We start from the raw sequence: 15,000 nt of genomic DNA, 5'->3' as shown, positions 1-15,000 counted from the left end.
TTAATTTTAATTTATTTGCAACCTTTCGGCCCTTTGACCTTCCTCAGGTTATTTTGCAAAGGTCAAAGAACTGAAATGTTGTTTATTACTGTAATTTGCAAAAAAAACAGTGTGCAGGAGTCTGTAAGGAGTCTGTCCATGTTCCAGGACATGTGGGTCAGGCGGAGCCATTGCTGCACTCAGGGTGGACATGTGGGTCTCCTCTGGTGCTCTTGTCTCCTGTCAGCCTTACATTGGAAGGTTTGGGGCATCGTACACTACTTAATCAGAGGGGACATGTGTGTGTGTGTGTGTATGTGTGTGTGTGTGTGTGTGTGTGTATGAGAGAGAGAGAAAGAGAGAGAGAGTGTGTGTGTCTGTGTGTGTAAGTAACATTTACTCTGCAGCTCAGGGAGATGCAGCGAAAGTCCACATCCAGTCCACCATCCTCTGTGTTGAACACACACCCCTCTCTCACACACACACACACCTCTCAAAAACCCTCTTCTGGGTTTAACACACACACCTCTTGCACACACACCTCTCACAAACCCCATCTTACGGGCTGAACACACACGCCTCTCACACACGGCGCCAACCTCTGCTGAGGACAGCTGTGCTACTACTGCGGTGGATGTGGAGATGGAGAGGTGGTTTGGGGCTTTTGGAAGAACTGGCCCTGGTTAGACACGAGCTGTAAAACGCTTCCTATAACTTGCATTTATAGTGCTTGATCAAGGCACCCTGAAGCACTTTACAGTCAGGGGAAACTTCACTAACCACCACCAATGTGTAGCACCCACCTGAGTGATGCACAGCAGCCATTATGTGCCAGGAAGCTCACCACACATCAGCTTGAAGTGGAGAGTGAGGAAATGGAGCAATGAGGCAGATCCACTGGGGCATGATTTAGGGGGCAGATTGAATAACCCTACCCTGGGGAACCTGGACAAATCTGTTGGCAAATTTGATTTTGCTCTGCAGGTCGGTCTGGAAAGGAGCCCATTGACGTCTGTTTCTAAAATCACCAAAAACCCAGAATCATGCATCTTCTCTGGAACTGAGTAAACAACCGTATTTAAACCTTCGTTTACAAGAATGATTGTGTTGGCTGCACTTCTGAAATGATTTGGTAAGACTTGAATGCACAAATTTAGGCTTAATTTCACTGCTGATTACGTCTGTGGAAGTCGTAAAAGGGGAAGTTCGGAAACGGGAATCAATTACAGTAGCTCCTTTCCGGGGCAGACCTGCAGAGCAAATACCAATTTGCTAACAGGTTTGTCTGGGTTCATCCATGCTAGAATAACCCACACTGCTAGTGTTTTCACTGCTGTAGAGAGTGCCACTGACTGCACATGATCCTGGCGTATGAACTGTGTGTGTGTGTGTGTGTATGTGTGTGTGTGTGTGCAAAACGTGGGAAACGTGAGACCGGCGCTCCGATTTCAGCTGAATTAGGAGCAGCAGTGGGAACAGTTGGGGGAGAATTCAAAACAGACGAAGAGAAAAGCTTTTGAGGGAGAGAACACAGGGAAACAAAAGACAGCAGAGAAGAGGCCATGAGAAACCAGCAGAAATAAGAGCTGAGAAGCAGGACTGTCTTTGGAACAGATAGATAGATACGTAGATACATAGATAGATAGATAGATAGACAGACATATAGATAGATAGACAGACAGATAGACAGACAGACAGACAGACATATAGATAAATAGATAGATAGATAGATAGATAGATAGATAGATAGATACTTTTTATTGCCACACAACAATGTTGGTTGCTGTTTTTAAAATGTGGAACGAGGAAATGATGGTGGAGAATCTGTTTTTTTGTGTAGGGTGGGGAGGTGGTGTTGCAGAGTGTGAAAGAGAGAAAGAATGAGAACAGGAGAAAGACAGACACAATGCAAGTGAAGGAGTGATAGATGGTTCTAGAAAGAGAGATGAAGAGGGAAAGGGAACCAATGAGACAGTAGGGGGAGTGAGAGAGAGAGAGAGAAAGAGAGAAAAAGAGAGAGATAGAGAGAGTGAGACAGCAAAAAAACTGACATAGATACAGAACCAAAGGGTGGGACAGATGACAGACAATGATCAGGTGAAGAGAGATAGAGATGGAGTAACAGAGATATATATCAAATGGGAGAGATAGAAATATCCAGAGAGAGAATGCATGAGAGAGAGAGAAATAGAAAGAGAGAGAGAGAGGGAGAGAGAAAGAGAAAGAAAGAGGGAGGGAGTGAAAGACAGAGAGGCCGTGCAGTAGCCTACTGACCGGGTGGCGAGTGGTCAGGAGGGGCAGTGTCCGGTGGGTTGAGGGCCCAGTGCAGGTTCCTCCTGAACTCCTGCTGGTCTTCTGTGTGGATGAGCTCAAACACACTCTGGTGCATGACGTCCGTCTGAGGGAGAAACACACACAGAAGAAGATCAGACAAACGTACACACACACACACACACACACACACACACACACACACACACACACACACACACACACACACACACACACACACACACACAATGGCTTGACTTGGAGTTGTCAGAAGCCTTATCAGTGTGACAGGTGTTCTTTCTGTTCCAACACACTTTGAGCTATGAGATAGCATGCTAGTCAGACCCATGCTAACACTGAGCAAATATGAGTTACATAAGAGCCCAATTACTACAGCGGAAAAATGGGGACAGCTACAGTTATGAACCAAGCCAGCTGGGTTTGCCTTGGGGGCTTGGGTGGGGTGGAGGAAGTTGAGCTCAAGGGATATTTTTGGGAGAGGATCAAGGGATAGCCAGAAAGCCAAATCAAACCATCTCACACTCACACACACTCAACATACACACACACACACACACACACACCCACACGCACGCACACACACAGACACACACACACACACACACAGATCTCTGCCTGTAGTCTGCAATGCTCCATTCATGCCTTGACACATTCTATGCTTAAGATTGATAGATTTGTATTCAACACGTGTAGGCTCTCTCCTTTGCTGTGTGACTGGCTGCAGTGACAACCAGCGTTCCACATAAAGGCATTCAATAATCCTTACTGGTTCATGCATCATTGATTGAGATATGTTTACAGTGTCTCAGAAGAGAGAGAGAGAGAGGCCCTAGGGTACAAGACTCGAAATGAGACTATCTAGTCTCTGTCCCTGGGCTGTTTTCAGATGACTTTATTAGGGCTTCTGAAGCAGATAACCGTGTCATGGATCTGGCTCTAATCTGGCCCTGGTCTGGCTCTGATCTGGCCGGTTTAATTAACCTGAATCTGTCTATTACGTGTAAGCCTGCCTGTTAGCTCATAGTCTACAGCAGGGTCGAGCGGCTCACGAACTAGCTGTCTTTCAGAGGGCCTGCAGTTTGTCAGTCTGACAGCACTTCCAGAATATTATATCATGAACAATTACATAGCGATAGCAGCGGTCAAAACCATCTATCATTATGCCACAGGACCTCTCTTTGTATACTGTTGCTAAGAGAGATGATAAACACAGGGCCTGCTAACATACTGGTCATGTCTCTTGATGACCGATAATACCGAACGACTCTTCAAAATGGCTAAGTAGGGTGGTGGTAGCATAGTGGCTAAGGAGCTGGAATATCCATGCAGTACCTTGAAAAGTTGTGGATTCAATTCCCATAGTAGTCTGATAAGTTGTGGGTTCAATTCCCAGCTGCTACTGTTGTGCCCTTGAGCAAGGCTCTTAATCCTTAGTCCCTCTGGGGAGACTGACCCTTGTAATAATTTACATATATAATTCGCTTTGGATAAAACTGTCCTAAAACTGACCCAACTTCAATACTCAATTAAATAATTGTTGATCAGTTCAACATAGACCCCTGAAAAATTATTTCAGCTATGTGGAATCCCACACATCCTTCCTTCTGGATCAGGCCACTGTATGCAAACACACAACATTAATACAAATCCAAACTGACTCAAAACACTGCTGCTAAGTCCTGCTAATCATACGCAAGCCCAGAGGCCCGGTCAACCTGCAGGGCACACACACACACACACACACACAAATACACACACTCACACACACACACACACACACACACACACACACACACTCACACACACACACACACATATACACAGGGCGAGTTACACAGGCTAAACATAGAGGCTTTGGATTGGAACTGCTCAACCGACTGCCCTACGTCTGACCCTTGGGCCTTATCAAACTCTTATCCTGTGGAAATCCTCAGGTGAGCTGAGAAATGTCTAAGTCTGGCCTCGATAAGAGCCCAGAGGCTCGGCCCGGACGAACAGATGGGTGTCTGGGAGTGGCCACATCTCAACCTGACTGACAGATCATTCATTATGCAATTAACAATTCCAGATTTTATCCAAACTATTTTTCTTTTTCTTAAAGACCAAGGGCCTTTAGGATATAGTTAGACTTAAAAGAACACTCAGCTTTTTGGGAAATGAGCTTATTTGCCGTCTACCCCAGAGTTACAGTAGATGAGAGGATACACACCCTTTTCTTCTCTGTGTGTGCCATTACCTAATCTGACAATGTTAGCCTAGTTTAGCATAAACTGGAAGTGGGTTACACCAGTTAGCCTATAGCTAAATAGGAGCTATAGGCTAACTGGTGTAGCCTACTTCCAGAGGCTGAGGCTGTGGATGGCCAGTGGTAGTGAATGCCAGAAGCAGCTCAACTCACCTGATGGAAGCCCAAGTAGTCTTGAATTGTGTGTGAGGAGTAGAAAATAATCCCCTCTGCTGTGGTGACCAACACAAACCCATTGAGAGCCTAGGAGAGAAAGACAGAAAGACAGATACAAAGAGAGAGAGAGAGAGAGAGAGAGAGAGAGAAAGAGATATAGTTAAATCATTAAAACTATACATAGACACACATAGTATAACTACTAAAGAAAACTCAGCATACATGTTTGACTCGCTTCTTCCTAAAATTGAGAAAATAACACAGACCTGAAAAGGTAAAATTATTAAAAAAAGAAACCATATTAGGGACTACAACAGAGACTTTCTAATGACGGGACACAGTACTCAAAGAATCCTCCATAGAAAAGCATGGGGTTAGTTCTTAATGCCAATATGGCAGTTGTCTGCACATCCATCCACTTCTTCCTGTATGCCTCCTCATTCTCTTGAATGGGAACATAGTTGCCCGATAACTGCCCAAAGTGCGTTACCAAGATGGCCGCCAAGTAGGGGGACATGTGTGACAGATGTAAAATATATTTACTTTTAAAATATTTTAATCGGTAACCAATCAGCATTTAGAAATACCATAGAAGAAGTGTGGAGTAGATCGGAAGTTGGAGGGAGAGTGAGAGTTACGTGAAGAGGACAGAGAAAAGCGGTAATGTGTGAATGGCTGCGATATGAGGAGATAATTAAGAAGAACGGTGTTACAGTAATGTTCAGTATAGTGAAGTTTAAGTTAGTAGCGCAAAGTTCTGTTTGCCTCCTGGCTTTTGGAGTGTGTAGCCTACGTGCGGCTCAGTGCACCTGCCGAGGGAAGGAGAGTTAAACTATCGTTTGCGAGTTGGCTAGCTGATATTGGGCTCGCCACGCTGCTAAGTTCAACGGTTCCCTGCCAACCAGAGACTGCTCCACGACGTCAGCGGCCAGGTGAAAGTTAAAGTGAGAACATGAGGTGAAGTAACCTAATTTTGTGTCATTTGCCAGCAACTATATTGCGAGTGGACTTTCATTTTTGTTTATTTTTGCTACCGTGGAAAAGCTCCTGCTAGAACTGAAACAAAGGATTTTTGCTATTTGTTTTGCTACTTTGTCAACGGCTACGGACTGTGTAAAGAAGAGGAAGTTAATCTAATTATTTTTGTTAAACCATACAATTATCTTTGTTATTATGGCAAATGTTATTGTACACTTTTTCTAAGAACTGTTAGTAGGCTACTTCAAGGTTGAATAGCATGTTCTGACATTTGTGACATTGAACTGAAGGGTTCCATATTGAATTCATTGAACATTAAGAATAGCATTATTTGAGCGCTCAGTCTCTAAAGGTTGGCCAACCGTTTTGTGTGTCATACATTTGTCAAGAGTGAGGGGTAAACTCATTGATTGTTTTGATTGACAAAATATTTTATTTCATTGTATCTTATCTCATATATTTTTTTACAAGTGCAATAGTATAATAAACCAGCACTTATTTTCTTCTTTTCAAATACTGTTTCTGCTGGGAAGTTCTTCATTTTGATTTCAGGTAATCTTCTCTGGAGTAGGGGCGTCTCATTCTCTGCTGTCAGAATAGTGTAGTTTGGGGAAAACACAGGGTAAGTGACACTTTACAAACCCTCACTTATGAACGTGTTATGCTCTTTAGATCATCACTGTGACACACTGAAATCCTGAAGCCTAAATTATTCTATTCATCTAGTGAAAGCAGCATAGGTCTGAGGCGAATTGACTCGGGGGTTAGGGACACAGATCTTGTAATTTCCAGTCATCCAGGGAACAGGTGTAACCCCTTACTATGCGGATGTAGATTCCGTTCGCTACACATGCCCATAAGTACTATGAATTCCCTCTGTTCTACACTTGGGATGGGCATATTTACTTCCTCCTCCTCCTCTATATCTGAATAGACCAAATACATTCAATCTGATTTCTGAGGATCTAAGAGGAAAGCAAACAAGCCCAGACTACCAGAGCCAAACGACAAACACATGCAAGTGGCCCAGGGCGGAGGGACAGGTCACCAAAACAGTTCGGACAGGGAGCGGGGTGACACAGCTGTCACGCTGGAGTCTTTCAGTGTCTCTGATGCCCGTCCATGAGCGACGGGTTAGCGGAGCAGCCACACACATGCAACAACACACACACACACACACACACACACACACAATCTTTTTCTTCTGCCCATGCTGTCCTTGGGTGCTGGATGTAAATGTGGTCGACAGTGGGTGTATGTGTGGCTCTGTCCAGGTAAGTTCCAATTTCTTTGTACTCGTCCACTTCCAGGGCACTAGCTGCGGACTAGACTCTGAGTGACGAGTTCAAGTGGACTAGAAAGTCTAAGAACAAGGCGCATGTCCGTGGTGTCAGCAGAATTCTGTGTGTGTTTGTCTGCAAGTGAGTATGATCGAACAACATGCAGGTAAATGACACTAAATGTATGCTGTACTGTATACTGACTGTGACAATTCACTACAGTTCATATTGAATATAATGGCTGATTAAATGCATGTATTTAATGCATTCAGCATTTTTGAGGGAACAAAACAATCTGTTTCTCTCTTTCTCTCTCTCTCGATCAGCATTTGCTCTCAAATACATTCAGTGTATTTCAGACACCAGACCTAGCAAAATAAAGGCAAACTCATCAAACAGAACCTACCAAGGACACCAGGGGTGAACTCCACCCTTACTCCCCCTCAGGCAGTCTAGCACACAGGGACAGTCCTCCGCAGCCATGTGGTCATATCTGCAGTGTTTGCGATGTTGGGCCAAAACTGCCAAGCGACAACGCAAGCTGCTCTCCTGCCACCACCTCAGGCTTTAAACTGTCAGGGTTTCATGGATATTTCAGTGACAGCTATATTTGGTGTCTCCTGTGCCAGTTTCAGGGAGAGAGTGTGTTTGTGTTGGCATACGGATGTGCCCTCTTGGGCCTCTCTGTTGCAGCTTACAGAAACAAAGCCCAGCTTTGTCATGGACTGTTAAGGGCACGTTCCTGCGAATTTTGCCATACTCATTTAGCTCCCTCTGAAGCTAGCCTGCCTGCCGTTACAGTAACACAATGTAGGAATGCCTGTTCTTTGTCGATTTTAACATACTGTTGACCCATTTAGTGCTTAGGGGGTACCCAATTAGTCTAGAACCGACAAAAAAAAGGTTGTGCTCTTATTCGCGGCATTCCAAACCAGCACCAACAAAGCCAGAAAGCCCATTCTCCATAATGTTAGTCATTATGGCTGAGGCTGATGGCTCATTTTGGAAAAATGAGTTCGAAACCATTATTCTGAGATATAAGAACTACATTGTGTAAACATTAATTTATTCTGAGATATACGAACTACATTGTATAAACATTCATTTGGATTAATTGATGCCTTGAAGATGTACCATGACACAGAAGATAGAGGTCAGACCCCACAACATGCCTTACAAGAGACGCGTCTCCCTTATTTTTGGGAGAGGGCAATTTTTCTGCCCACTGATGTGTAAACAGCGGGCGCATTTTTCGAGAGTGTCTGTCAAACCTGGCTACGCGCGGCGAGGGAACAGGGCCGACAAGGAGTGACATGGAGGCGTAAAACAGGCCAGAACGCAGCCACGGGGCGCGGAGGAGCCCTGGCCAGCTCGCCATGATGCGTCACACCGACCGCGAGCACAACGGGAGCGGGAGGATCACCGATACGGCCCCAACAGACGCGGGCTCTGAGTCGTGACTCACACCTTGTTATTTTTTCAGCTCTCCTCAAGGCAGGGGAGTGAGAAAAGGACGGAGAGAAGGAGGGAGAGAGGGAAGAAGAAGAGAAAGAATAAGAAAAAGGAGGAGTGCTGTTTTCTATGTTAACCCTATTGAAACCTACCTCAGTGTGTTTGCCTCAGTGTGTGTGTGTGTGTGTGTGTGTGTGTTGTCCTGAGCAGCTGGCTGGTCAGTGAGGTCAGTGAGGCCTCATTGATGTTTTCATGTGGCCTCTCTGGGAGCGAGCACGCTTTTGCTTTTCCACTCCCTCACACACACACACACACACACACACACACACACACACACACACACACACACACACACACACACACACACACACACACACACACACACACACACACACACACACACACACACACAGAGACACACACACATCCCTCATGCCCCAGTCATGGGCCTGATTCATACACTCATCCTGACCTCCACACTCTGCATACACATTCCAAATATACTCATCTCGCATACTCATCCTAAATGATTCCACTAAAAACAGTGAAATGTTTGCATACTTATTATCCTAACCATGCTTATTTTGCACACTCATTTCTTATTGTCATGTCTGTACTGAACACATATGTTCAATGTTTAGTGCAGTTTGCTCTGTTTCCTGCCAGGCTCAGCCCCTTGACATCATTACAATTATTTTACACTAACACAACACAATGAGTGAGAAGAAAAATAAATCAGCATGAATGAAAAGAAGCGTTTAACCAAGCGTGAAACAAAGTGGCTAAATATATACAGAACATTGCATGTTTGAGTTGAACTCGGAGCTTGGCTTCAGAGCAACGCTGGAACTGAACTGGTGAATTCAACTCAGATGTACATTAGCTGCCAACTCAAGCGTGACCAATGTTGATGTACAACTGATGTCGCTGCCCTGGGGGTGATGTCTTTATTATTCCTCGCTCCATCTTCACACTAACGTCCCCTCCACCTCTCTCCCCCTCCATCAATCCCTCCATCCTTCACTCCCTCTCTCTCTCCCCCTCCATCCTTCACTCCCTCTCTCTCTCCCCCTCCATCAATCCCTCCATCCTTCACTCCCTCTCTCTTTTCCCCTCCATCCTTCACTCCCCCTCCATTGTTCCCACCCTCCTCTCTATCTCCATCCCCTTCCTACTCTCTCTCTCTCTTCCCCTCCTTTCATCTCTCCATCCTTCCCTCCCTCCTCTCTCTCCATCTCTTTCTCCCTCCATCTTTCCCGTCCATTCTTCTCTTTCTCCATTCATCCATCCATCCTCCCTCTTCTCTTCAGTTCTCTCTAGTCTTCCATCTTTTGTTTGGCCCACAGCAGAGGCAGTGAGAGAGAGAGAGAGAGAGTAGCAGAGAGAGAGAGAGAAAAGCAGAGAAAGAGAGAGAGAGAGAGAGAGAGAGAGAGAGAGAGAGAGAGAGAGAGAGAGAGAGAAAAGCAGAGACGTTTCCAGCCGCTCGTACTTGGTAATCATACGCACTGGTTTGGACTCGAGCGCAGTCCAACGAAACACAAACCACATCATGTGAGCTTGCCTGCGTCCAGTTTCCACATACTGCAAGGACATGTATGAACTCAATCATGCACTGCCAGCCCTTTGGGTGCTCTGGGATCAGCTATGTGGACCTTGACATTCAGCCAGCCTAGCCTGAGCTCTGACTAAAAACATAGAGATGTGTGTGTATGTGTATGCGTGTGTGTGTGTGTGTGTGTGTGTGTGTGTGTGTGTGTGTTTGCCAGATCACTGCTGCCCAGGCTGTTGTTATGTTTCTGGCAGTATAGTTATGAGAGTGTGGAGTGTTTGGTTCAGGAAGAATGGCTTTTGGTTTCCATGCTGGGAGTGGTAGTCCCCCTGGAGTTCATCTGTTTTGACTGGTTTTAGTTTAAACATACTGTAGGTTACATCACATACTGTAGAGATGGACTGGCTTGTTTTAGTTTAAACATACCGTAGGTTACATTACATAGAGATGGACTGGCTTGCTTCAGTTTAAAGACACCGTGCGTTACATCACATAAAGATGGACTGGCTTGTTTTAGTTTAAACACACCGCACATTACATCACATAGATGGACTGGCTTGTTTTAGTTTAAACATAGGTTACATCACATGTAGACATACCTGCCAACATTTGGCTTTTGAAATAGGTGGCGGGGAAGGGAGGGAGGGGTATATATGACTAATAATTTGAGTTTCGAAATGTACACAGGTAGTCATGTTGGTCATTCTTTTATCTGACTGAAAGCGGTATGCTGCATGCCAATTTATGGAGCCTATAATACAATCTTGAGCTGTGTTAGTTTACAGTTCTCAGTTGCTTTGGCACATTTCTCAGATAAGAATTGCAATTCACAAAACTGTTTGCCAAACTCCACATCTTATCATCGTATCACTTGTGGACATCATTGAAGCAGTTTCTCCCCATATTGAACAAAAAGCAATGCTTTACATCCATGCAACTGATTTTGTACAAATGTTGCTGTTTTAAAAAAAAAAAAAAAATGAAAAAATTCAATGGCTAATGTCATGTTGGTCAAAATGCACTATACTGGTTCCCTGCTGAATAGTCCTACCCCGTAAAACAAATTCGCCTTATTTCATTGCTTGTGTCATTACATGCAAATGTGTTGAACTAGCTGTCATAACTAGTTGTCATAGTCTGTTTATATGTGATCTGACAGACAGGAATGGCAGGATGTATAGAAAGATGTACCGTGGTGCACAGCTCTGACCAAGGGTTGTTTTATGGTACATTAGTCATTTTTAATGTGCAAAATGCTATAAAAGCCTTGGTTTTCTTTATACAGTACACACTTATGAAACACATCCACTGTTTTGCAATCAACCCCCTCCACACACAATAATGTGTAACCTTGTAGTTTTAAAATAGAAAATAGTTCTGCCTTCCACATTGTTCAATAGAAAATACTAAAAGAGTAAACTGTCACATTGACAACAAGACAGAACAGTTTGATTATCTTTACATAAACAATGGCATCATGACTTGTCATTTTGATTGCACTGACCGTTTCATTGGCATAAATATTTATTTGAGGCATAAACTAAGCATTTTGAGCAAGATGCGCGCTTTTGCAGGTTATCCACTATGCAGTGCAGTTCTGCCGACAAAAAGTAGATGCTTATGTATCAACAAACACCCAATAAAATTTCACATCAGTTGGCTAGTTATATTTTGAGCATTCAACTAGCCTGTAAACATGGTCAGTGACACCATATGCCATGTATGCATGCTATAAGGTCTGTGAGCTGTTAAACACTAGCCTTGTGTGACCATCCTGATCTTGCGAGCTCCATTTTTCCACTCGCAGATCTGTCTGGCTTCTAGCGATGGAGAAAATTTGGAGCCGCTCGCCAAACGAATGGCTAATCAGCGTTGGTTTTAAGGCGGGTTTAGGTTAAGGGTAGCCTTTTGTGGTTGTATTTTCGTCGACGCTCTGTTAGTACGTGTGTTTTTTAAAACACAATATATATACTCCACATCACGTTTTTCCCCTTCCTGCTGTCTGAGTGCAGGAACATTCAGGAGGTTCCTTGCCCTTCCATAGTCCCCTGAAGGACCCCTGCGGCTATTAAGAGTCCCCCTTTCAGCAATATCACACACACACACAAACACACACACTTCTAAGAACCCATCCCGCCTCACCCTCTCCTAGTATCCTATCTATCTCAGCGCCCACATTGTATACAAACACACACACAAACACACACAGGCTGGAGTGGTTCTCTGTTGCTCTGTATAAATATTTAGGCTCATTTGTCTGCAGAACAGCACACACATACAGTACAACCACCAACACACCCACCCACACCCACACACACACCCCCACACACACACACACACACACACCCACACCCACCCATACACACACACACACACACCCACCCACACCCACACACACACACACACACACACACACACACACACACACACACACACACACACACACACACACACACACACACACACACACACACACCCACACCCACACCCACACACACACACACACACACACACACACACACACGTCTCTCTCTCGGGGCCTGAGCCTAGGCCAGGCTCCTCCACAGAACCATCAGAGATGCATTTTTAATACTTCACGGGTCTGTGGCCTAACACCCGTCCGGCCGGCTGGACCCAACACCAGAGGGAGAGAGAGAGAGAGAGAGAGAGAGAGCGAGAGAGAGAGAGAGAGAGAGAGAGAGAGAGAGAGGGAGAGAGAGGGAGAAAGAGAGAGGGAGAGAGAGTGAGAGAGAGAGAGGGAGAGAGTGAGAGAGAGGGAGAGAGTGAGAGAGAGAGCGAGAGAGAGAGGGAGAAAGAGAGAGGGAGAGAGAGAGTGAGAGAGAGGGAGAGACAGAGAGAGAGAGAGGGAGAGAGAGAGGGAGAGAGAGGAGCGGCCACATGTGGTCTTTACACACACACACACACATACACACACAAACACAGGGTTAGAGATGAATTGTCCTCCCAGACCCATGCACACTCACACACACATACACACATACACACACACGCACATACAGTACATTATCTAACCCCCCTCTGTGTTCAGCTGTTTGCCAAACTCTTGATCGGGTTGGCATGTACTCACAGCTTTTCATGCCATGTCACATAGTATCTCCAACAAAGAGAGAAGATAACTGGAGTATTACCAAAGAAATCAAACTTGAAATATGATATAATACTAATGATAAAGCCCATCTAATATATAAATAATGTATATCACTAAATAATGGACCGTCTCTGAGTCCTCTTTAGAATTTGATGATTCTTTTTTGGCCTGCAGGACATATGGCCGCTGAGGTATATGGGGAATATCAGAGAATCCTTCCTTGGTCTGGTTTTATCCTTCTAGTCAATAATGCATATGCTCACAGCCACTCTATAATTCATAGCAGAGAGTCTGAAATGGAACACATAAAGACAAGCAGGCCCAGGCCCAAATAGCTTCTCCTCATCTCTCGTCTCCTCTCCCCTGGCCTCCTCTTTGCCCAGCTTGTCCTGTCCTCTCCTCTTGCCCACTCTCTGCCCTGCCTCTTCACTCTTCTCGTCTCCAGTCCTCTCCTCTCGTCTCCTTTTTGCCCTACCTCTCCTCTCCTGGAATCCTCATCTCTTCTCTTCTCAGATCTCTTCTTCTTTCTCTCTCCCTGCCTCTCACTATCATTTCCTCTCTTTCTCCCATCCTCTCTCTCTCCTCTCTTCTTTCTCTGCCTCTCTCAACACTCTCTTTCTCTTCCCCTCACCTTTCTGCTTCTCTCTATCCATTTCTTCCATTCCCCTCTCTCTATCCCTCTCTCCCTCCCTGCTCTGACTCTCCTTCCTCTCTCATTCTTCAACTCCCCCCCCCTCTCTCTCTTTCTCACTCTTTTTATGTGGAGAGCTTAGGGGAAGGACTCGTTCATTCGTTGACAGTGCCATTGTCCTTGATGGCACAACAGAGAAGGCTTTGGGAGACACACACACATTTTAGACACATATGCCAAAGCCTTTAGGAGCATCTCCTTTGCTCTAATTAAGGCCTTTCAGAATTGATGGGAGATGTGGTGTGTGTGTGTGTGTGTGTGTGTGTGTGTGTGTGTGTGTGTGTGTGTGTGTGTGTGTGTGTGTGTGTGGTGAACATGAGAAGATCACTGTTGTAGGGCTGGTGAGGCCTCAGATCCATAAATGTATACCCATCCAAAATGATTAACATCACCAGAGGTCTTTTCACAGAGCGAGGGAGCCAGAGAAAGAGAGATGGGGGCAGAGCAAAACACAGTCTCACAATCTTAGTGCAGTCTTGATGCAAGCTGTGAGCAGAAGCACAGAGAGTAGAATAGAGTACTTAGAGTAGAGTGCTTAGTAGAGTGGAGTACTTAAAGTAGCATAGAGTGGAGTAGATTACAGTAGAATACTTAGAGTAAAGTGAAATAGAGTAGAGTACTTAGAGTAGAGTAGAGAAGAATATTTAGAGTAAAGAGTGGAGTAGATTATAAAGTAGAGTAGAATAGAGTAGAGTACTTAGAGTAGAGTGGAATAGAGTAGAGTAGAGAAGAGTACTTTGAGTAAAGTACTTAGAGTAGAGTAGATTATTGTAGAATAAAGTAAATAGAGTAAATACACTAGAACAGAGTAGAGTAGAATACAGTACTTAGAGTAAAGTGGAATAGAGTACTTGGAGTAAAGTTATTGTTACAGGTGTTTAGAGTAGAGTAGAGTGGAGTAGAGCTTAGTCTCTTGTGTCTGCCAAATGAATCAATGTACTCTGGTGGGTAAAGTGCATAATCAAAGGGAAATAGGAAGAGGCAACTATTGTATGGCAGAGATTCACACAAAGAAGAGAGGACATGAACCGATTACTTCATGCTCCAAAAAGTCGCCTTAAAGCAACCTGTCTGACCTGCTGACCTGAGTGAAGGTGTTCAGCAGCCTGGTAATCACAAAACAGAGAGGTCAGCGCATAAACAACAAACAAAACCAGTAAAAAAACGTAAGTGTCATTACTGTTAATAAAACAAATGAATAAACTATATAAAGTCTATGTCAATAAACTGCACAGTCATCTACTGATGAGTGACATATGAATGTACTAT

General features: G+C 44.6%; 1 protein-coding gene across 1 annotated transcript in view; it reads right to left on the bottom strand.

Annotated features, from left to right (window-relative positions):
• The window catches only part of LOC143111257 (aryl hydrocarbon receptor-like), a 75,133-nt gene that overhangs the window by 15,192 nt on the left and 44,941 nt on the right, over positions 1–15,000 (bottom strand). The window contains exons 4-5 of the mRNA XM_076273448.1: positions 4,670–4,759; positions 2,254–2,377 (exon numbers count right to left, since the gene is read on the bottom strand). Of these exons, the coding sequence (XP_076129563.1) occupies positions 2,254–2,377; positions 4,670–4,759 (214 nt within the window). The remainder of the gene's footprint in view (positions 1–2,253; positions 2,378–4,669; positions 4,760–15,000) is intronic.

Source organism: Alosa pseudoharengus, unplaced genomic scaffold (genome assembly GCF_046254945.1).
Source record: "Alosa pseudoharengus isolate Yale_2024_CS ecotype anadromous, Long Island Sound unplaced genomic scaffold, YU_APseudo_1.1 YU_APseudo_1.1_scf_79, whole genome shotgun sequence".
Taxonomy (NCBI): Eukaryota; Metazoa; Chordata; class Actinopteri; order Clupeiformes; family Clupeidae; genus Alosa; species Alosa pseudoharengus.
The sequence above is the reverse complement of the archived record's forward strand: the minus strand, read 5'-3'. Positions and strand labels throughout refer to the sequence as shown.